This window comes from Corvus moneduloides, chromosome 10 (assembly GCF_009650955.1).
Source record: "Corvus moneduloides isolate bCorMon1 chromosome 10, bCorMon1.pri, whole genome shotgun sequence".
Lineage (NCBI taxonomy): Eukaryota > Metazoa > Chordata > Aves > Passeriformes > Corvidae > Corvus > Corvus moneduloides.
Genome location: NC_045485.1, coordinates 3,076,143 through 3,098,769, shown reverse-complemented (window position 1 = coordinate 3,098,769; position 22,627 = coordinate 3,076,143). Strand labels below are relative to the sequence as shown.

At 53.9% G+C, this 22,627-nt stretch overlaps 2 protein-coding genes across 2 annotated transcripts; both read right to left on the bottom strand.

Moving 5' to 3' along the window:
• Positions 1 to 4,337: 4,337 nt before the first annotated feature.
• CRYGS (crystallin gamma S) lies at positions 4,338 to 11,202 on the bottom strand. Its single transcript, XM_032120277.1, has 3 exons — positions 10,956 to 11,202; positions 6,510 to 6,752; positions 4,338 to 4,666 (listed from the first exon to the last, which is right to left on the bottom strand). The coding sequence occupies exons 1-3, from the start codon at positions 10,974 to 10,976 to the stop codon at positions 4,394 to 4,396; spliced, it is 537 nt and encodes a 178-aa protein (XP_031976168.1). The 5' UTR covers positions 10,977 to 11,202; the 3' UTR covers positions 4,338 to 4,393.
• Positions 11,203 to 12,746: 1,544 nt separating this feature from the next.
• TBCCD1 (TBCC domain containing 1) lies at positions 12,747 to 22,584 on the bottom strand. The gene is made up of 7 exons (XM_032119621.1): positions 22,220 to 22,584; positions 21,969 to 22,118; positions 20,334 to 20,700; positions 18,702 to 18,888; positions 17,559 to 18,056; positions 13,780 to 13,955; positions 12,747 to 13,234 (listed from the first exon to the last, which is right to left on the bottom strand). Exons 1-6 carry the CDS (start codon positions 22,565 to 22,567, stop codon positions 13,826 to 13,828), a joined length of 1,680 nt encoding a protein of 559 aa, XP_031975512.1. The 5' UTR covers positions 22,568 to 22,584; the 3' UTR covers positions 12,747 to 13,234; positions 13,780 to 13,825.
• Between the last annotated feature and the right edge of the window lie 43 nt (positions 22,585 to 22,627).

Below are 22,627 nucleotides of genomic sequence, written 5' to 3'. Positions count from 1 at the left end.
CCCTCGCAAGGTCTCGTCTCTTCCGTTTGCTTCTATTGCCCTCTGCTGGGCTCTGGCAAAGGCAGGGATGGCGCCCTGGGAAGTGCCCTCTCCCTCTTCCTCTGCTCTCCTGCCCTCTCCTCTCCTTTCCCTCTGCACTTCTAGGGGATCTCAGAGCCCCATTCGGGTGCCACCATCCCTCAAGCCCCTACACGCATCCTGGAGAGGCAGCTCCCTCCCACGGCACCGCTCACGGGCACGGCCAGCCCGGCACATCTGGGTGACAGGACGTGTGTGACAGTGGCCAGACACTGATGGAGTCTCCAGAACATCTGTGTGTGAGACATACAAACCAGCTCCAAAGATCCCCACCCAGATTTGGGCCAGACTTTCCCCACAGGCTCAGATCAGGATGGAAGGAGCATCCTGGAGCCACAGCTCAGCTGGGGCCAGCAGGGAACGCACAGGGTGGGTTGCATATGAAACAGAGGAAAAAACAACACCTGGGAAGAGTTTTTGCCAAAACCAAAGCGGGGGCTGCAGTCACTGGGGAGGACCTCCAGACTGCCCAGGCAGGGGTTGAGGTGGAGCCTGAATCCCTGATTCAGGGACTTGGGATTCAGTGAGGAGACGGTGGGAAATGCAGGATCTGAAGTGGCAGGGCTCCAAGGGAACCAGATGGCAACGAAGCGCTGCCCTGAGTCACAGAATCACGGAAGAACAGAATCATAAACCATAGAATCCTGGAATCATAGAATCACCAAATTGCAGAATCATGGAATCATGAAATCACAGAATCGTAGAATTGTTTAGGTTGGAAAAGTCCCCTGAGTTCCCCCAGCACTGCCAAGCCCACCCCTAAACCGAAAATCAAGACCTAAAAATCAAGACAGATCAAACAAAAAGATTAAACACCTCCTCTTCTTTCTCCATCCAACCCCAAAACCATTAATTTTTGAGTTTTGAAAACATTGTTTTTCTTTAACTCCTACCAAAGTGGCGTTGAATTGCTCTGGTTTGCCACATGTCCCCAAGTGCCACATCCACACACGTTTCGAGCCCTCCCAGGGATGGGAGGGGAGGGACAGTGGCTCTCATTCAGGAGTGATCTTTGTGGCAGAACAAAGGTGCATCAAGGTGCTGATACCTCGAGACCAAGGAGCATCAGCAGGGCCTTGGGGAGCAATTTGGGGGAGGTCAGAGCTGAGTTTGAGTGTCCCACTGGGGCTGTGCAGCAAATTCCAGGCCAGATCCCACAGATGTGCTGGTCCATCGCAGCGACATCCATGACCCACACTGGGCCACCACCAGCCAGCTCAGGAAAGGAACAAATTGGCAGCATTCAGAGGAATATTCTTCATTTCCAAGCATATAATATCTGCCCTCTGGCAAAATAACCCCCCCTCAGCTTTTTGGCAGCTTTTGCTTTTCATCAGGCTGAAGTCAAGGTGGAAAAGGGAAGAAACTGGAGATCATTTGCCTCGGAGAACTGGGGAGATTTCAGCAGATTGAGGCTGCCCTGTCTGCCACCGCAGCTTGGAAGGGCCAAGGAGCAGGACAAAGAACAAGGATGTCCTGGAATCCACTGGGGATGACCAGCTCCAAAGGGGATGTTCTTTCCTCCTTCAACACAGAGCCACCTCCCACCATTGCCCCATCCCATCCAGACCTGCTTTCCGCAGCAGCTGGGGAAAAATTTTGGGGGAGAGTGGCACAGAAAGGAAAAGAGGGAAAAATTACAGCAGGTCCTTGGGCACCAAGGGGATGGAAATGAAGGTGACTTCAAGATTTCCAAGCCAGCCAGTGCCCCTCAGTCACGGCCAGCACTGGGCAGGTTGAGGGGGGACAGACAGACCTCCCTGCAGGTCTCTGCTTCCAGAAGTCCTCACACACCCACCGGATTACAGACGATGGAGGAGAGGAATGCCTTATACCAATTAATTCCCAAAGTGTAATTAACATCTGGGCCTGCTCCGTGTGATCCCCAACTGCTAATGAAGCATGGCACCGCTTTAATTCCTGCTACGCCGCACCATCTTCTCATTAAATCCAGGAGCAGGTTCCATCACATTTCCCTTAGAGGGAAAAAGAGAAAGAGAGAGAAATGGAGCAGGATTTGTCTCAATGAAATGTGATAGATTAGAGTTCGCTGGATAAAGAAAGTAGGGATGGGGGAGGGCATGGAATGGGAAATTTCATAGGTGTGTGCACGTGGGCATCTGGATATTCTCTCTCCCCATGACCTCCTTACACCCCATCCATCAGCCTGGGGTTGGCTTATTCCAAGCAGCAGAGCCTCTGCTCGTGTCTAACGGGCCCACCGGACACAATCTGCATGCCAATTACTGGAGCAGACCCCCTGATACTGGGAAATGGAAATTAGCTGTCAAGGAAAAACCGGCATCAGCACGGCTGGGCTTGGATTGCTGCGCTCCCCGCTCATCTCCACGGGCGCCCTGCTCCGTGTGCTGCCATGGCCAGGGAGCCCCCAATGGAAAAAGTCATCTGGAACAACAATAAAATAAAAACTAATGATAAAAAAACCACCCAAGTAGCAGTTTATTGTTATTTGTGTCGGTTGCAAACATTGAGGACACAACGTTCACCCAAGGGCAAGAGCCTTGAGGACGAGGAGAAGGGGGCAAGACTTGGGATAACTGGGTTTTAAAAGTGGGGAGATCAGCAGCGAAAGGGAAGGACATGGGAGAACACCACCTTGAGGGCAAACAAGATCCAGGTCTGGCTTCTCCAATGCTCCGGGGTGGATGCACACCAGCAGCAACAGAGCTGGAGCATCCCAAACCCACCCAGTGCAGGGCATGCGGGATGGGGACAGGGGGACATTCCCCAAAATCAGGGTGGGAGATGGCTGGAAATGCACTGGGTGGAGATTTTCCATCCACAGCAGGGACAGCAACAGGCTCGCTGTCAGAAAAAGCAGGAGCCAGGCTGTGCTCAAGCTGCTGCCCTCAGAGAGCTTGGCCAGGAGCCAGGGGGGAAAGGGGAGCTGGAGCTGGGGGCAGGTTGGTCCTGGAGAAATATTATGGGGGAAAATGCAGTGAAACCCAAGCGTGTTGCTGGATCATCTGCATCCTGCTGATCCGTGATGGAGAGGAGCGGAGGAGGGATGGAAGTGGGTGAAGATGCATCACCCTTTGCAGGGAAGGGCTGGAATGGGGCACGGGGCTAAGGGAGAGGGGCAACAGCAGGAGGAGGAAGAGGGGGAAGGAGAAGAAGGAAGAGGAAGAAGAGGAAGTCCAGGGAGCTGGAGCTGCTCCTCTTGGCAGCTCCTTCCCACTCCCCAGCAGCAGCAGCGTTCCCGGGAGGTGGCAGCTCTGTGGCCTGACGAGCACCACTTACTCTGCTCCGTAATAACCTCATACATCAACGGGCAGAGCCTGCGGAGCGTGGCTGGGAGGGCTCTGCTTCCACATCCCAAAGCCCCTCGGCTCCAAGTGCAAACAGGCTGCAGGTCCCCGGGCTTCCCAGGGGAAGAGTGCCCAGCCATCAGTTATTCCTGAGTGCCTGGGACCTGCCTGACATCTGGCAGCATCGGGCAAAATGGGATGTTCCTGGTGGCAAACTGGGCTAACTGGGAGTCCCCTCTGCTCCCTGCACACCTCTGGTGTCCAGGGAGCTCTTCCTGCCCTTCAGGATCACTCAGCAGCCACCTCCCATGGCAGGGCAGCTCCCAGAGGCACTTGCTGCCTCTGCCCCACATCCAGCCTGCTCTCCTGCTTCCAGCAGCCTGGCTCCATGTGGTGCCCAGCCCCAGTTTAGGCAGCTGAATCCCCTGGCTCACAGCTACAGGGGACATCCTGTACCTGACACACTGGGCTGCCAGGGCCCCCAGCATTCCCCATGGATATTATGGCTGTCCCCCTCCTGCTCCATCTGGGATCTTCACTTTTTTCCCAGTCCTGTTGCCCCGTGCGTCACGAGAAGGACAAACTCCTCCAGTACAGGGCACCTGCTGCCTGCTCAGGGTCTCCAGGAGGACGCGTGGCACTGATGGAAACCTCATCCCTTCCCCCAAGCCACCACTGAGCAGCAACAGAGCAGGCAGGGACTCCACAGGGACATGACAGACAGAGCCACCCACAGCCACTCCCCAAGACTGGAATCCAGGGATATTTGGTCCCACTGCTCCACCGGAATGGCCAAGCTCCAGCTTCGGGATAGCCTTTTCCTAAAGGAACAGTGCGACAGAGGGCAGGGCATGGGGAAGGGGGTGCCAACGAGCCCCTTGGGGCTGGCGGGGGGTGTTTTGCTCCGAGAAGGCTCCGCTCCACCCCAGCTCCCCCGAGGCAGGACAACCCGCACGCAAATCCCGGGAATAAAGCAGGACGAGGCGGAGCTGAGCGACTCAGTTGCTTTATTGGGGGGGTGTGGCAGGCCCGCTCACGGGGCTGGCTCACTCGGAGATGCTGCGGAAGGACTGGACGGCGGGGCTGGCCGCGCCCCACTCCACGGGCTTGCGGTACTCCCCCTTGGGCAGCACGTACTGCCGGCCCCGGTAGTTGGGGTGCTCGTAGAACACCCAGACGCCCTCCAGCACCCTGCAGGCGTGCACCTCACGCATGTGCCACTCCTCCATGATGGAGGGGCAGTCTTCGGTGGCTTCGAACATCTGCCCGCCAAAATCTCCCTTCTCGAACACCTGGATGTGGCCTCGGCCTCCGCTTGGCTAGAAGGAAAAAAAAAAAAAAAGGGAGAGAAAAATCACAGAGTCGTGGAATGGTTTGGGTTGGAAGGGATTTAAAGATCATCCAGTTCTACCTCCCTGCCATGGGCAGGGACACCTCCCACTGTCCCAGGGTGCTCCAAGCCCCGTCCAACCTGGCCTTGGACACTTCCAGGGGTGGGGCAGCCACAGCTGCTCTGGGTGACTTCACTGGCAACCAGAGCATCGGATGGAGGCACTGACATGTCCCAGCTCTGACATGGGGGCAGAGTCTGGGCACAGCCAGACTCAAATCAGGTACCAACCACCCCCAGCACACCAGGACAGGGCTGAAATCTCACGTCAGCCCCCAAAAGCACAGGGAGAAGCAGCTGGGGTAAATTTTAACAGAGCATCACGTGCGAAGAGGGTACAGAAGAACCGAGCTGGAGCAGAGCAGCTCCGTGGGGAGGAAGGCAGGGATAAGGCTGAGGCAGCAGTGCCAGGCTCGCTATCCCGGGCGGGCTTGAACCCCTCAGCTGCTCCACATGAGCATCAGAGAGCCAGACTCCCTCCAGTCCCCGCTCCTCCGGGCGGAGAGGAGTTTAATGAGCTGCTGACCCCGGCGGGGCCGTGTTGCTGCAGAGGCAGCGCTGCTTCCCACCGGGATTGGAAGCGCTCCTTGCCCGAAGGCACCGCGGCAGCGTTTAATCGGCAGCTGCCTGGACACCTCTTCCCCCTCCTCCCCAGCCCGCTCCCTCCTTGCCAGCCCCAGCCGAGCTCTGCGAGGTCTTGGGGTCTCCCCAGGGCAGGAGGGAAAGCCAGGTACCAGGTGGATATGCAGGATAAGGCTCCCACATTTCATCCTGGTGGAGGAAGCTGTGCTGCTCTTACATGCCGCACGTGTTCTGGCTCCATGTCTTAAGCCAGATCAGTGCTCTGAACGCGCTGGAAACTTTCCCTGCCCTGTGCCAAGGGATTTAGACCCAGCTCAAAGCCAGAACAGGCTCAGAGGGGCGTTAGACTCCCAGGTGGAAAGGCAAAACGCGTTGTCAGCTGTGAGATCTGCTCCATGCAGTGGGAATTCACGGCCGTGCTCCAAGTCAGCAACCCACGGATCACCAGTGTCTGCCCCACTGCTGGCAAAACCTCGGCAGCAGCTCTTCATCCACGATCCCAGTTTTAAAGGATGCTGCTCCCCACAGGCTTCCCAAAAGGATCCTTCCCTCTGTTCCTGTCTCCCCACCATCAGTTAGGAGGGGATGAGCACACCTCCTGTGCTCTCCTAATACCAGGAGGCACCAGGCTGCTCCAAGCATGGCCAAGGAGGGCTCCAGGCATCCCTCCCGTTTCTGGGCACTCCAGGGCTGCTCTGGGGTTGGTGTCTCCACGCCCAGAGGGGTTTGGTGACACAGATTCAGTTCCCTGTGTCAGAAGGGAGTCCGGGCTTGCTAGAGAGGAAACTGCCCCTCATTCCAAATGTTCCTGCAAAGTCTACATCCCACTGTTACAGGCCTTGAGCGTGTTGGATCAGTCGGTTACATACCAGGGAAAAGGCAGGAGGCAAACTTTGGAGCAACCTGCCTGGACACCAAAATCCCTAAAGGAACACGCCGATGAAACGACACTGCTATTCCTATGGAAACCCACCCACACTCAGAGGGATCGGCCCTTTCCCACCGCAATCCAGAGCGGGAGAGGTTCACCTTGTCCTCTCACCAAACACCTTGCTATTCCCGGAGCGGGACTGTGGGAGCAGCCACCCCCTCTGCGGTTCCCCAGGAAGACAGGCACCGTGTTTGCCTGGGGGAAACCCTCCCACGATGGGTGGAAGTGCAAGCACGCCCTGGGGAGGGGTGACACCTACGATCTGGATGTACTTGCAGGAGCCCAGGCGGTCGTTGAGGCCCATCCAGTGGTGGTAGTCGGGATAGTCCCCGTGGGTCAGCACGTACATGTTCCCAGCATAGTTGGGCCTCTCGTAGGCCACCCAGGTGCCTCCATCCACACGGATGGAGTTGCAGCGGCTCAGGTAGGTGTGGAAATCGGGGCAGTCGTTGTCACACTCGTAGTAACGGCCGAGGAAGTTCTTGTCTTCATAGAAGGTGACCTGAAATGAGCAGAGGGGGAAGAGTGGGGAGGTTCCGCATCCAGCACATGTCTCTGTATTCCAGCCACACCACAGCAGGAAATATCTGAAAGCAGAGCCCTCGAGATATCAGAAGTCGTCAAGCCCAGCCATGGAACGGCACCAGCTGCAGTCAGTTCACCAGTCTGGCCCCAGTGCCTCCAGCTGCCACCAGTGTTCTGCCCTTCCCAGACCCTTGTTCTGCCCCAGTCCAACCCAACACTCCCTTGGAGAAGTCCCTGTCCTCTTTCCAGCAAAACACTATCAAAACAATTCCCTCCCACCTTCTCTAGATCAGGAGTTCCTAAATTACAGCCGGGGAGCTGCGAGAAGTCAATGGAATGTACAAAGCAGATTTCTGGGCACATGGGTGGGTCTAGCAGCGCCGGCTTAGCAGTTGGACTTGACACCTTTAGAGGGTTTTTCCAGCCTTAAAGATTCCATGATTCCCTTTATATTGGCTTAGCGAGATCTTTACTGATAAAGGGGTGGAGAAGTCTCTTTCTTCCCGGCTCATGTCTTCCAGCTCATCCTTGTTCCCGTTTGAACTACCCAAAACTCCCTGTCTCAAAACTCACTGCCCAAAGCTGGACATCACACAAGATTTGCCCATGCCAGGAGAAACTAAGAGAGCATTCCACGTGTGTGGTGGGTAGCAGTTTTATGGATATCCAAGGACTGTATCTGTGGCTTGGTTGCTGCAAGTTCATGAAACCTCTGACAAATCCACGATCATTTCTTTCCCAAGAGCTGCTCTATAGCCGGGCTGCTGACCCCAAAGCACTTTACCCTGCTTGATCACAACCTGCCTTGAAATGATCTTGGGAGCTGATGAGCAAATCCCATTCCTCCCACCCAAGGCATCACCCACCCAGCCAGCCCTGGAGAAGAGACCCAGTTTCCCTCAAAAATCCCTTCATGGAAATATTGCCAAGCCCTAGACCAGACCAGTCCTTTCTTTTTAGCTCCTCCCAGGTGACAGTTACTCATCAAGAGTTGCTCTTGTCCAAAAGGATTCCCACACCATCGTGTCTATCTTGATTACAACACCAGAAGCTCTAGAGAGAATCTTTCTGGCCACACCCAACATGCAGTGTTCCACAATCCATTTTTTCCCATGTTTTTTCCATAGTTGGGCTATTAATATCCACCACCACCACCATCTGCTGTACTTCACTCACAGCGCTGTGGCTACTGGTATCGACATAACCTCCCTGCTCTTAAAAAATCATCCATTGTCAGTGTTTCAACCCAAATCCAGGACAAGTCACTCACTTTTTATTTTTAATCATTTGTTTGGTGCTAAAAATTAAATGAGCTGGACTTTTGCTGGAGCTGGTTGGTCAGTGTGTCCCACCAGCCTGACCAAGGGATCTGGGGAGTCGGACTGATCGTGCCAGGGGATTCACGCTCTTGATTTTGCAGCCTGCTACTGGACATTTATTAGGATAATTCTATTTTCCCCTTAATTTCAAGGACTGATCTGCCATCACGAAGCAGTCGGTGCACACAAAATAACCTGTCCCCCAAAATCCTGACCAAGCTCTTCCCACCTTCACGCAGTGGAGAGCTGGGAATCGCTCCGACCTTTCCAGCAGTGAATAAAGGCTGTGAAAGGAGAGCACTGAAGTGCCCAGTCCCTGTTTTCCCACTCTTGGGCAGTTAACCACGGTGGCCAGGTCTTCCCGGCCACAACCCACTGCCTTTTCCAGATCCTGCTTCTGGATCATTGTCCCTAAAGGTATCGCCCAAAAAAATCTGCTGGCCTGACCCAAAGGCAACACCGAAAGCTCTGCTCGCTGGGCTTGGCAGTCACACACCACCAGTCACCCTCTTCTTGAAGCCCTTGGTCAAGGAAGCCACAGCACCCTGGAAAACCCTCCGCAGGGATTCATCTCTTCCCAGCTCAGCATTATCCTCTGCTGGGATGGCTGATCCCTCTCTCCAACCTCTGTCCCCAAGCTCTGATCCTGTCCCGCTCCTGTCCACGCAGCGAGTGTCCAACATGGTTGATAATGAACTCTGCCCAATGTGGATCTGCTTTCTGGGCAGAGGGATCCTTGGAGGAGTTCAAGGCCAGATTAGATGGGGCTTGGAGCAACCTGGGCTAGTGGAAGGTGTCCCTGCCCATGGAAGGGGGTGGAACTGGATGAGCTTTAAGATCCTTTCCAACCCAAACCATTCTGGGATTCAGTGATGTTCCTTCCCCGCCCAGCCTAACACAACCAAACCAGAGCCTGGCAAAGCTACCTGATGTTTCCAGGGAGGCATTTCCCCTGTACTTACAAAACCACAAAGCCAAAGAAATCCAAAGGCACATTAAGGATATGGCTGTTCCTACAGACCTGTGTCCAACCAAAGTGCTGCTCCCTGGTTCAATCCCAGAATTTAAGGGATCCTGCCCACCCACTGTCCGGCACGGCCCTTCAGACACACCCTCAGCTCATTTCAAACCTTCGCTTCCCAGTTTTCCTGCATGGATTCAGGCACCAACAGAGCAGGTTGATGTTTTCACCCCTAGAATAACTACAAGTGAATTACAGATTCCAAATCCAGACTTGCAGCCTTGTTTCTGTCCCCTCTCACTTGCAGGGAAACCACCTGCCTTCAGCCATACCCTCCAGGAGCTCTGCTCCCAGCACTCACCTGTTAACCTCTCCCTGCCCAAACCTTGCCTTTTGGGGATTTCCAGGCACACACCACATTTGCCAGAGCAGATCTTCCTTGCAGGACTGTAAAACTCTTGCTTTGGTCACCTCACCTGAGTTATCACACATTTCTTTTCAACAGCAGCTTAGTTAGAAGAAAACCCATAAAAAATATCCAGTAGTGCTTCTTCTGTCAGCAGTGATCCCTTTCCAGAGCAGATCGCTCGCTGGGGTTGTGAGAAATGGTGTTTAATTCCCTACTTTGCCCTTTTCTTCTCCCTGGAATGTGCTAAACATAAGAGAAATAGGAGATAACTCCTCCTGGCCATCCTGCTGCCCCTCAGCAGCACATACTCCGTGAATTCCCCGTAGCACACTCCAAGGGCACACGGCTTTCGGCAGGGGGAAGGCAGAATGTGCTCAAGGCTTTCCAAGCTGAGAGGAGACTCGAGGATGGAGCAGTTGCAATTCCCCAGCACCTTTTTTTAGGCACGGGTACAGAAAGTGTGCACCCCTGGGATCCAGGAGCCACCAGCACACCCTCCTCAGCTTCCCAGACCAACAGCCCAACCACTGAGAGCCACAGAGCCAAAGGACACGGAAAAGCCAAGAGCAGATCGTCCACAGCATTGCCCAGTGCCTCCAAACCCACTGGGCTTCCAAACCCCCTCGGGTCTTACAGTCTCCATAGGCAAAAGGGAATCCAGCCCAAAAGCAAAGCTCGGATCAAGCTCTTCCCACAGCCTCCTAACAGGTGTTTGACATTCCACAGGGGACACTGGCCCAAGTCCTCGCCCTCCCTTCCTTCCCCAGCTGTTTCTCCCTGCCCAGTCCCGGTAGCAGTTCTGTGGGACCAGCCAGCTCAGCTTTGCTAAACCCAAGCCTGAGGAGCTGGATCCCCACCTGGGATGTCACTCCAGATGAAGCTGAGCTTCCCGACCTACCTCCTCCTCCAATTTCAGTTCATCCCTGCCGACTGCACTGAATCCCAAGGCCTGTGGGCATCCTGTATGCATCCCTCAGGGAACACCATTCCCTTCGGTGCTACTGCCATTGCCCAGGAGCCCTCGTGTCGCAGCACCCCCTCTGCTCCACCATGGAACAGGCATGTGGCAGCTCTGCTGCTGCTGGGAGTCAGGCTCTCCCAAGGCTCCAAGAGAGCTTTCCGTGAGACTCCGCTCCGAAAGCGCAGTGATTCCCTGCTGGCATGGCCCCCTCCACCCCCTATTTCCAAGGCATCAGATCCTGCTGATTTAGAATCATTTCAAAATGCCCCCTCACCAGTCACTGCGCCTGACTCCATCCTCTGGCAGAGCCACACCTAGAGGAACCAGCCAAAATCTGGGAAAAGCCTTGGGAGGGCTCAGCTCCAGCTTCCTTCCATGTGAGGAGGGATTTCAAGCATCTCCCCCTGCCCACATGCTGACAGAGGGGGAAGCTGTCAGCAAAACAAAGAAAACAAAGTTTCTCCACAATTCATCCCTGCTAAATTCTGCACTTTTAGCCAAAATCATGAATACACTGCAAATAAACTTACCTTGGCTCCAGCTCTGGACATTTTCCGTTCCAGCCAAGCTCCCCTGTGCCGGAGGAATGTCAGCAGCTGTTACAAACAGCCAGGATCCGAGGTGCCCTTTTTATAACGGGCTTGTTTTAAACCAGACAGCCGCTTTGTCATGAGAATAGGATCCAAAAATTGAGTCAGTGATTCTGAGGCTATAGCCGATTTCCAGAAAAGCAAACAGGATTATGGAATAAAGGAAGGCTTCGCCATCCTCCCTTTGTTACCATTTGCTGAGTCAGAACACCAAAACTCTGCCAAATGCACTCAAAACACGCAGCCCCCTGCCAAGTCTGGGAGGACGGGGGGGTAATTTGGCTGCTCCCTGCCTTCCAAGCTTGTTAAACAAGAAGGAATCCTCGTTGGCCCTTAGAGACCCCACCCCATTTGTAAGGAGGGCACTCAGTATTTATCAGGGAATGTTCTGGTCCAGTGAAGGATGCAGTTAAGGAATGATAAACAAGTGCTCAGGGCAGACACCAGAGGCTCGCAAAAACCAGCTCTGCATAGAAAGCTCTCAATGGAAACATCTGTGGAGCAAAGAGGCTGCAGATTTTCCTGGGACACCCTCAGCTGGAGCCACACTGCTCCAAACACCTCCTGACACAGAGGGAAAGAAGGATGTGTGGCCACCTCCCCACCCCCCACAAAGCCAATGATTTCACACATCAAGCAATTCCCAGATTTCTGATTGTCTTTGCGAGTGTCACAAATTCAACTCCAAACTCTCAGCCCAGCACCTGAGGTTGGAGGAGTTTTCCCTTCGGCCGCTCTCCGGCCCTCGGAGCGGGGAGGCCGAGGATCGCTGGCTTCCACAGCCACCCCCCCGCCAGTGCATGATGAAAAACCACCTCTGCAGCTATTCAGTGCCCCAGCCCAAAGGCTTAGCGAGACAAAGGGACACGAATTTGGCACAGCAGCGCCCGAAACACGCAGCCCCTCTTTCAAATCTGTCAGGACAAGCACTCTCGCAACAGCAGCTCTGTAAATGCAGGCAGATGGGAGAGCCCGGGGCACACACGCTCAGCAGCTACTCCTCTTCCCATTTTAGGAGCCTTGAATCACCCAGAGCTGTTGCTCTCACTGAGGCCACTTGATTTAGTTTTTAATTGCTGAAGATCAGAGTTCAAGCACGAGCTGGGTTCTGTCAGCAGGCTCACGGCTCAAAGCTGCGGTCACTTTGCACATCCCTCCTTAGAGGTTGGTTAAATAGAATAAACTCATCTTACATCAACAGAATAAATATAAGAAACTCACCTCACCTGCCTGCCCAGGAGCCAAGGGAGAACTTCAGAGGAATTCTGAGGCTGTGCACTCCAGAGCACTGTGCCTTCCCCTCGCTCTCAGCTTGGATAGCTCTTCCCAAGGCACCACCAGCTGCTGCCTCCACTCATCCATGCAATGCCTTTGCCTATTTTCCAAGCTTATTTAGGTGCTCAGCTATGAGCACATCTCCCCAAAACACATCCCACCAGCACATGAGAATGGTGCTTATTCAAGCTGGTAATCTTTATGAAAATTATGAGATAGGAATAGGGCTTGTACCAAAACCTTGTGCCAGGACAGCCTTCAAAGCCTTCAGCTCCATGGCTGAAGCTTACAGGAGTTTGACTTCCAGCCTGGCAGGACATACATTCTTTTTTTGCCCCACTTTCCTCAAAAATTAGCACTTTCTCCCTCTGACAGGTTCACATTCATTAAGATAAAAGATGCTGTGTCCCTCTGAGATCAGCTGTACAGGTAAAACCCCTCCCCTAGGACACATGGCAGGTTTATCCAACAACTCTGGTTTATTGACATTTGTCAAAACAGTGCAACCATATACAAAAATTCATCTTCACAAAAGTGCTACATTCATATTAAAAAAAAAAAAAACCTGTTGGATTTCATTCATAAAAAATTTAAACATTTCTTTTTCACATTCATAGAAACAGCACAGCTGGTTTGTACCATGAGGATGCAGGTGATGCCCAGGGCCTGCACCCAGCTTTGTCCCAGGAAACCTGGTGTGCTGGATACCTGCTCACCACAGGCACCAACTGTGGTGACAGCTCTGCAACAAGGCACACTTCATCTTCTTCCAGTGGCAGGCACCTCTCAGTCACCAACAGGATGGCTACAGCACACTCCTGGGAAGGCAGGAATGTGAGGGAATCCCAAGGCAGCCGGGTGTCGGATCCAGTGGGTGCAGGTGGGATGGCCACAAAGTCTTAATGAGAACTGGGCTGAGTGGGTCACTGCCCGTTCCCAGAGCTCTGGAATAGAATAAAAGGAGTCAATTTTACTTCTAACACTAGCAAAGAAAAAGGGAATTCAAAGGCTAAATCAAAAATAAAACAACTTTTTAATGGTTTGAAACATGCAGAAGAGCACGAGAAGGGCAGGTCTCCAGCTCCTAAACCACTTCTGCTTGGGAAGAGGAAGTGAGAATTATCCAAGTCTCACTGAAAGAACTACCCAAAGTCTCACTCAATCCTCATTAGCAAAAACTGAGATGGGTAGACATCAATACACAGAGTTTCTTTGGAAGAGCAGCTATTCCAATCATTTTTATACCTTTTATCCTATACAGATGCCTCCAACAAATCAAACTTGACAACAAGGCAGTGCTGAGGACACAGATTTCAGCTGAAAAGGGGTTTTGACAGGAAAATAAGAACTAAACCCAAATGCCAGGCTCTTGGGAGAACATTCCCTCAACAGACTCCTACTTTTCCTACCTCTGCCTCGGCTGTGCACACAAACATGGGAGAGCTCTTGAGGAGAGAGAAGAAGCAAGAGAAGGAGGCCTTTTACTCACCTCCCCTTCCTTCTGCTGCCCAGGAATGTTCTCCTGCCCAGGAATGTTATCCTGCTGCCTGCTTGCAGCCCATGGCAGGAGGGACCAGGCTGTCCAGCTGCTGCCAGTTCCCCGTCTGAACCAGCCACTCATAGAATTTGTTTTCTACCAACGTCTGGAACTGTTTCCTCTGATCCCTGAAATGGAAACATCAGCAGGGAAATATGGAAAGATCACATTTCTTTACAGTGTTATACTTCTGCCACCTCTGCACTATCCGAACAAGCCTCCAGATGTATCAGGAAGAGCCAGGCTTGGTTCCTGAACCTTGCAGGGACAGCCAGAGAAGGTTTTTACCCCGTGAATGTGATGATAATGAACCCCAAAGGCAGAACCTGGTGGAGTTGGAGAAGTCATACAAAATTCCCCATCCCACGACCACAACCACCCTGCTCCAGGGCTGCCTCCACTTTCCCCTCAGAGCACAGCTGAAAAACTGTCTGAAAAGGGAGAAAACTAAGATTAGCAACCAGTGCTCAAGCACTAAGGACACGAAATTCTGTTCCCACAGCACCCAAGAGGATGGAGATCAGGGAAAAAATGCACCTATAAACACTCCTCACATCATTCCCGTTGCTCATTATCAACTTTTGGGGTGTTTTTGGCCAGCCCAGCAGTAACAGGGTGGGCCACTCAGCTCAGGCTAACTGGCACTGGTCAGATGCCCAAAAGCATCTCCAGAACAGCATCCCAGCCCTCTGGGTTCAGCTCACATCTGGAATTTCTTAAGCCAAAGGTGGCACAGGTGTTGAGTAGTTTACACAATTCATTTCTGAACACCAATAAAACATGAACATTTTTCAGTATTCTGGAGATTTTATGTGGGTTTGCTTTGAACCCATTCCTAATTTGATGTGCTGACCCCATTCTGTACTGGGAAAAGCAGGAAACCAGCTCCAGAGGAGACCATGAAGGTGATCAGAGGGATGGAGCACCCCTCCTCTAAGAAAAAGCTGGGATATTTGGGATTGTTCAGCCTGGAGAGGAGAAGCTTTGGGGTGACCTAATTGTGGCCTTCCAGTGCCTGAAGGAGCTACAGGAAAGATGGAGAGAGAATATTTCCAAGAGTCTGAAGTGACAGCACAAGGGGGAATGGCTTTCCACTGCCAGAGGATGGCATAGATGGGATATTGGGAAGAAATTCTTCCCTGTGAGGGTGGTGAGGCCCTGGCACAGGGTGCCCAGAGAAGCAGTGGCTGCCCCATCCCTGGAACCGTCCCAGGCCAGGCTGGACAGGGCTTGGAGCAACCTGGGATAGTGGAAGGTGTCCCTGCCCATGGCAGGGGGTGGAATCTGGTTGGGTTTTTAAGGTCCCTTCCAATCCAGGCCGTTCCATTCAGTTCTGTCCCATGTATCCACATCCTTTTTTTAAGTTAAGGCTGCTGTCTGTATGTTCTCTTCCATTTGAGCCATTCCCCAGGGTTCTGGGACACAAACTAACCCAAATTCCTCCCCAGTGAACACAAAAGCAGCCACTTCTTTCTTCCCTTGTGGATTTATCTTCTCCAAGAGCTTTTTCTCTACCTTGATCTGCTACTGACCCTGAAAGACTTTCTGTCTGATACGCTCGGAAAATGAATAAACAGGATTTTATGCTTTTGCAAGTTGCTCCTCAAGCTGTCTTCTTGGTCCTGTCTTACGGGGGTTTTACTTTCAGCCTGGCAGGATTTACATTCTTTTTCTGCCCCACTTTCCTCAATCAGACAACTTCAACTTCTTGAAAGATGTCTTCTTATTTCTAACGCTCTCTTTCACCTCCCCGCTTGAGCACAGCAGCTTCTTTCTTCCTACAAGCCTGATATCCTGTTTGCTCTAAGCTTCCTACTTGTCTCCCTTCTTGTTTCCCTGCCTGAAGGAGACAACAGACTTTTCCCACTGCCAGCTGCCCAGTTTGTTTTCAACAAGCTTCTGAACTTGCCAGAGTTTTCCCCCTTTTATGGAATAAGCAGCGAGCTCTTGCCTCCTGTGACTGCGGCAGACAACGGCAAATCTAAGCACATCATCCCTATTTCCTCACACTTCTTTCACAGGGAGGTTCGGACGGGCCAAACACCTTCCCCAAACTGTGGTGGGAAGCAGCAGCCCTGGGAGAACAAGAGCTGGAGCAGGAAGCACCATGGGTGAGGCTGACAGACACAACAGATGACTCCAGCACAAGGGCTGAATTCTCTTCCCTCTCTGCTGCACCTGAAGATTCAGGGCTGGGAGTTGGGAAGGTTTTCTGTCCCCACTTCTGGGTCATGACTGCTCTGCCACCCTCCTCCTGTAGCAAAATCCCACCCTGGAATCCTTTCCCTCTCCCCAAAGTGCTTTTTCAAACAGCACCTTCTCTGCTCAGCACAGAGGCACCTGGATTCCAGGAAGGAACAAGGGAAGCCCAGGGAGCTCCTCCAAAACAAGGAGCCATCAAATGAGCCAGAACTCCTCAGCCTGGTACAATGGGAAGTCTTGACAGGAATGCTTTCCTATTCCATGTTTCCCACAGGATAAACTCCTCCAAGATCACTGCTATCAGCACCCAGTCACATACCCCTTGCCAGCCATCAACTGACACGGAACAGAAAATCTCCCTAGTTTAGGCATGCTTTAGGGAAGAAAACTTGCTCTCATCAAGTCTTTACAGAGGGATGTTGGAAAAGGGGTTTTATCCCCATTCCGTGCTTGCCAAGGAAGCTGGGCAGAGGATTCCATGTGATCTGCTCCAGAGGAATTTAAAAGCTACTGCCCACAGGTGATCTGCTGCAGTGATCCGTGTGCACACTCCCAGCTCACCTCAGCAAGGGCTGGGATGGTCATTCACAGCTTCAATCCCAGGGTGAAGGCTGGGCTAAGAGGGACCACAGGCAGCTCAGGGTGCACACCCAGCCCTGGCCCAACCCACTGCCAAGGTGGATCCCTCCCCTCGGCAGTATCTGGGAATGCTTTTCCTGGAATCCCACAAGCTGGGAAAACGCAACCATGAGACAGCACCTCCTTCAGAGCAGCATGGGCAAGGGAGGGGATCCTCCCCCTTCATTCCACCTGGTGAGGCCCCACCTGCAGAGCTGCCTCCAGCTCTGGGATACCCAGCACGACAAGGATGTGGGGCTGCCAGAATCCAGAGGAGGCCACGGAGGTGTTCCAGGGCCTGGAGCCCCTCTGCTCTGGAGCCAGGCTGGGAGAGCTGGGGGGGTTCACCTGGAGAAGAGAAGGCTCCAGGGAGACCTTAGAGCCCCTTCCAGGGCCTAAAGGGGCTCCAGGAGATCTGGATAGGGACTTTGGAGAAGGGACTGGAGCGACAGGACACAGGAAACGGTTTCCCAATGCCAGAGGGCAGGGTTAGATGGGATATTGGGAAGGAATTCCTCCCTGTGAGGGAGGTGAGGCCCTGGCACAGACTGCCCAGAGCAGCTGTGGCTGCCCCATCCCTGGCAGTGTCCAAGGCCAGGTTGGATGGGGCTTGGAGCAACCTGGGATAGTGGAAGGTGTTCCATGTCAGGGGGTGGAACAGGATAAGCTTTAAGGTCCCTTCCGACCCAAAGCATTTTGGGATTCTACAACTCTGAGCTATGCCTGTGAGCATTACTCTTCCCACTCTATCAAGCAGAATCCCAGGATAGCTAATTCCTAATGCTCTAGGACTGCCCTGCAAGACATGGCTCACACAACCCAACCCACCCTTCAAGGATTTCTGTAGAACCCCATCCAACAACCCTCTCTGTCCACGTGGCCGAGCTCTGCCCTTCCTGGGGGTCACTCACCTGCTCAGCCCTGCCTCCTTCACCATGCGCTGCCACACCTGGACCTTCTGCTCCCGCTGCCTCAGCACCTCCTGGTACTCCTGGGGAAGCCCCCCTGGTGTCTCCACGGTGTCTCCTTCCATCTCAAAGGGGATCACAAAGGTGTAGAAGTCCGAGGGGGGCAGGAGCCGGAAGACACTCGTGTCACCGCTGTCCCCGCACACCAGCATGGGGCTGTCCCAGTAGTTTGGCAGAGTGGCCAAGCCCACCTGAGCCATGTGGTCTTCCAGCATGGGATAATGGGTGTGGAAAGGGGCAAAGCTGACTGCCTGGTTCCCCGAGAGGATGAGGGGCTGCGTGGGTGTGAGAGTGTGGAAAGTACAGCCGGTGGTGGACGAAAGGGACAAGCGATGGCAAACCACGATGACCTTGATGTTGTCACAGCTCTGGACGTGGACTGATGTCTCCACAGGGCCCAGGACAAAGGTGCTATTCCGGCACTTCTCGATGGTCACGGATCTGCCAAAGAACCACAGAACCAACAGGGTTGGAAGGAACCTCCATCCAGTCCAAGGCAGGGTCACCTGCAGCAGGTGATGCAGGACCATGTCCAGGTGGGTTTGGAATGTGTCCAGAGAGAGAGACTCCATGTCCTCCCTCAGCAGCTGTTGCAGTGCTCTGCCACTCTCCAGGGAAAGAAGTTCTTCCTCATACTGAGGTGAAGCTTGTTGTGTTTTAGTTTATGGCCACTGCTCCTTATCCTGTCGCTGGCACCTCTGAACAAAGCCTGGCACCACCCTCTGGCACCCCCTGGACATCTCTGCATGGATTGATGGGATCCCCTCTCAGTCCTGTCTTCTCCAGACTAAACAGCCCCAGCTCCCTCAGCCTTTCCTTGCCAGGGAGATGCTCCAGTCCCTTCCTCATCTCCACACCCTCCACTGGAGCCTCTCAGGAGCTCCTTGTCTCTCCTGAGGAGCCCAGAGCTGTACACAGCACCCCAGATGTGCCTCACAGGGCTGAGCAGAGGGGCAGGATCACTCCCTGACCTACTGAGAACACTCCTCCTAATGCCCCCCAGGGATCCTATTGGCCTCCTGGCCCCCAGGACACGCTCATGGTCAGCTGGGAGTCCAGCTGTGTGCCAGGAGAACCCAAACTCACCGCAGAGGGGACAGCAGGTAAATGAAGGACTCGTTGCAGCGATGGATTCTGACGTGAGCCCCCACCAGAGTGTCCGAGCTCTTGGCCAGGGTCTGCCTGTACACCTGGCTCATGATCACCATGGGGGACACCTCGGGCACCACCCGGGCACTGCAGGCAATCTTGGCTCTCCTGGTTGTTCCTTCCACTGCAAAACAAAGCCCACAAAAGTTCAGGGTCCAGCAATCCCCCGGGAAAATAATCAGTCCCGAAGTTCAAGGATGGTACTTGTCACACCAGTTACACCACTCCCGATGCCTCCTGGGCAGGTCAACAGCATGAGGCACCAGAAATTTCAGAAACCCAGAGACACTGAAGGATCAAAACCACTTCAAGATTACTTAGGAGCAGCCAAAGCCTCCCACAAGTTCCAGCCAGTCCCGAGCAAGGAACCTCTACTTCCACAAGCCTGTTCCTGAACACAAGACTCAGCTTAGCAGGAAGGTCCTCAGGGCAAGCTTTAAGCAGGAATTGTGGGTTTTAAAAAGGGAAATGCTCCCTCTAGGACACAATCCTTAAGCCCTTCCCCATGCTCCCTAACCCACTGCCTCTCTTGGGATCCTGCACCAGGGAGACAAAACATGGAGTTAAATTCCTTATCCTAAGGGGGAAAGGGCCTTGGCTCCACTGCCATGTCCCTGAAGGAGAGGGGCTGGATTGGAGACAAGGAAACCTAGACCAGGTCCCCACTGCCAGATCCCTGATCAGCAACAGCAGCCGAGTTCCCATTTCTGGGTTTTGGGGTTTTTTTTTCCTAAATTTTATTTATACTATTCACCTGTATTTCTTTTTCTGTATTCCTGAATTCATTTCTGTAGTTCTAACTTTCTACATTTCTATTTTCTGATTTCTCTGTGTTTCTGTATTTCTATTTCTGCATCTTTCTATGTATTTCTCCACTTCCGTATACTTCTCTTTCTATTTTTCCATATTTCCATTTGCCATATTTCTGTGTATTTCTACATATTTCTATTTTGCCCATCCCCATTTCCTCCACATCCCCATTCCCCCCCACATCCCCATTCCCCCTCCACATCCCCATTCCCCCTCCACCCCCATTCCCTTCCCACATCCCCATTCCCTTCCCACATTCCTCCCCACATCCCCATTTCCTTCCCACATCCCCATTACCCCCATATTCCTCCCCATTCCTCCCCCACACCCCCATTTCCCCCATCCCCATTCCCCCCCACACTCCTGTTTCCCCTCCCCATCCCCTTCCCCCATCCCAGTTCCCCCCATTTCCCCCCCCACATCCCCTTTCCCTTCCCACATCCCCATTTCCCCCTCCACATCCCCGTTTCCCCCTCCACATCCCCATTTCCCCCCCACGTCCCCATTCCCCGCCACACCTCCATTTCCCCCCCACATCCCCATTTCCTTCCCCATCCCCGTTTCCCCCCCACATCCCCATTTCCCTTCCACATCCCCATTCCCCCCATCCCCATTCCCCCCCACCCCCATTCCCTTCCCACATCCCCATTCCCCTTCCCACATCCCCATTCCCCTTCCCACATCCCCATTCCTCCTCACATCCCCATTCCCCCCACACTCCTGTCCTTCTAAGACCAACTTCCCAGCAGTTCTTCCCACCTTGCTGTGCCCATGCCAGCTTCTTCCCAGCCTTGAGGCAGACAGTCATTCCCAAGGGATTAGCGGTGAGGGAGGAGCGCAGCCAGCTCTCCAGCTTGGGCAGGGAGAAGGCTTGGGCCACCTTGGAATACCCATTGTGGCCCTGGCAGGGCTGCCTGAGGGCCAGCTCGTGGAGGGGCCAGACCGTGCGGGAATTGCTGTGGGTGCCCTCGAGCAGGAAGCTGAGGGCACACACGGCTTCGTAGGACACCAGGCTGCTGCAGCTGGAATGGGAAGAGGCTGAGAGCTGCTCCGGCTCCAGCAGCAGCTCCAACATATCCAACAGGTGACTCTGCACAAAGGCAAGGTGCTCCTGGTCGTTCCAGTTCTGGAAAACACACAAAGGGGGTGAGTTCTGGGAGCTGAGAAGCTCCCTGGACATCATATACACGAGTCCTTGCTTAGAATGCTGCTAAAAGAAGGAAATCCAGTCAGACACAGTGCTCATTCCTGCTCTGCTCTTCCGAAGATGGAGAGACACCTCCCCCCAGAAACTCAAAATAAAACATTTCATTCCAGCTCCAACACCACGTATTTCCCTCTAGACAGCAGCACCAGGCTCTGCTACAATCCCAGACAAATCCAGGCCGCTCCTGCTGGCACTGGAAGGCAGGAAACAAATCAATAACTGACACTCGAGGTCTTGGAGCTGCTCCATTGGAAAATCCCTGTGGCTGGGCCAGACCTGCGGCCAGGATTCAGTGCTGCCTTCCAGGATAAGAAGCAGAGGGTCATTTCTCCCCAGCGAGTGCACCAATAAACCAAACCCTCTGAAAGAACCCTTATTTCAAATTCTAAAGTGCTCCAGCCCCCCCCCCCCCAAAAAAAAAAACAAACCAGGAGACTGGAATTCTGGCAGAGCTTAACAAAGCTGAGTTTTGCTGAAGGAACACACGGCTGTGATTACACCTTCTCCTCGCCACCTTTGTTCAATGGCTCAGCATCAAGTTATCCAGCTCCTATTTTTCATGATTCCAGCTTGCCCCAAGCTGCATTTCACCAGCTCATCCTGCTCCGTGCCAGAATTCCAGAGGTGTGCATGGCCTTACAGAGGGCTGCAAATTGTGTAATCCATTCTCCCACACAGGGACACATCCAGCTCCCTCCTACTTAATTACCTGGCAGTATTTTAAAAGGAAACAGCGTTTCCACGTGGCTGATCTACAGCTGAACAACCAACTCCCCTCTCAGAAACAGAAGGTGATGGCAGGGGACACCCTGGGATCCAAAACCCCACACTGGACCATGGGAAACACACTATGAGCATGAGGAAAGCTTCCTGCTTGACTAATAAAGCAAAGAGGCTGTTGCTTCTTAAAGGGAGACTTGCCAAGACTCTCAGGGAATTTTCAGTCGGCTTTGGACTCCAGGAAAGTCTCACGGAAAACTTTAGAAAACCTTTTTATAAGCTGCAGAGAACACGCCAACTTCACTTCGTTTACTACGGAACAGGAATTCGGCAACCGCACCCTTGCTCACACTTTGCCACGGGTGAAACCCTGCCAAGAACAAAGCTGCCCCTTTCCAAGCCCCCTCAAGGCAGCTCCCCACAGCGAAGAAGCCCCTGCAGGCGGAGAATCCCACACGCACGAGTACCTTATTCCCGCCCGCCGATTTCCCGGTCAGGCTGGGAGACTTGGTCCTGGGGCTGGGCCACTCGTCCCCGAGCAGAGACCTCCGCAGGGAAACCTTGTGCAGCTGCTGGACGTACAGGAAGAGCAGGAACTGCAGAGTGTCCACGGAGAGCTGGAGAGCACGGGAGAGACACAGAAGAGTCAGGTTGGGCCGGGCTCCCCTTTAGGCAGGGGCCGGGCTCCCCGTGCCTTAGGCCGGCTCAGGGCTCTTGCCTTGCTCCGCTCCCGCTCCAGCTCCTCGGCGCTGGCGCAGGCCGCCTCAGCCTCGGCCCAGCGCAGGCGGAGGGGCGGGGCAGGCCCGAGGAGGCCGCGGAAGAGCTCGAAGTAGAGCCAGGCGATCTCGCGGCTCAGCTGCAGCTTCCCGCAGGCGATGTGCCGCCAGCAGGGCCAGCGCAGCCGCGGGAAGCAGCCCTGGTCCGCCCGCGCGCGGGCGTAGGCGGCCGCCTTGCGTAGGTAGTGCGGGGTGAGGCGGGCGGGCGGCGGGGCCGGCAGCGCTCCCACCAGGAACGGCTCCGTGCGCACCCACAGCCGCACCGGCCCCGCCGCCGCCATCGCCATCATCGCCGCCGCCGCCACTTCCGGCTTCCGCCGCGGGCACCATAGAGACGGCCCTTCCCGCCC

Coding starts and splice junctions, on each gene's coding strand:
- CRYGS (XM_032120277.1), bottom strand. CDS start 10,976: ATGTCCAGAGCTGGAGCCAAG. Junction 6,753..10,955: donor TGTCCAGAGCTGGAGCCAAG/GTAAGTTTATTT, acceptor TGCTCATTTCAG/GTCACCTTCTATGAAGACAA. Junction 4,667..6,509: donor CCTGCAAGTACATCCAGATC/GTAGGTGTCACC, acceptor TTTTCCTTCTAG/CCAAGCGGAGGCCGAGGCCA.
- TBCCD1 (XM_032119621.1), bottom strand. CDS start 22,567: ATGATGGCGATGGCGGCGGCGGGGCCGGTGCGGCTGTGGGTGCGCACG. Junction 20,701..21,968: donor AATCGGCGGGCGGGAATAAG/GTACTCGTGCGT, acceptor TGTGTTTTCCAG/AACTGGAACGACCAGGAGCA. Junction 18,889..20,333: donor GCTGGCATGGGCACAGCAAG/GTGGGAAGAACT, acceptor TTTGTTTTGCAG/TGGAAGGAACAACCAGGAGA.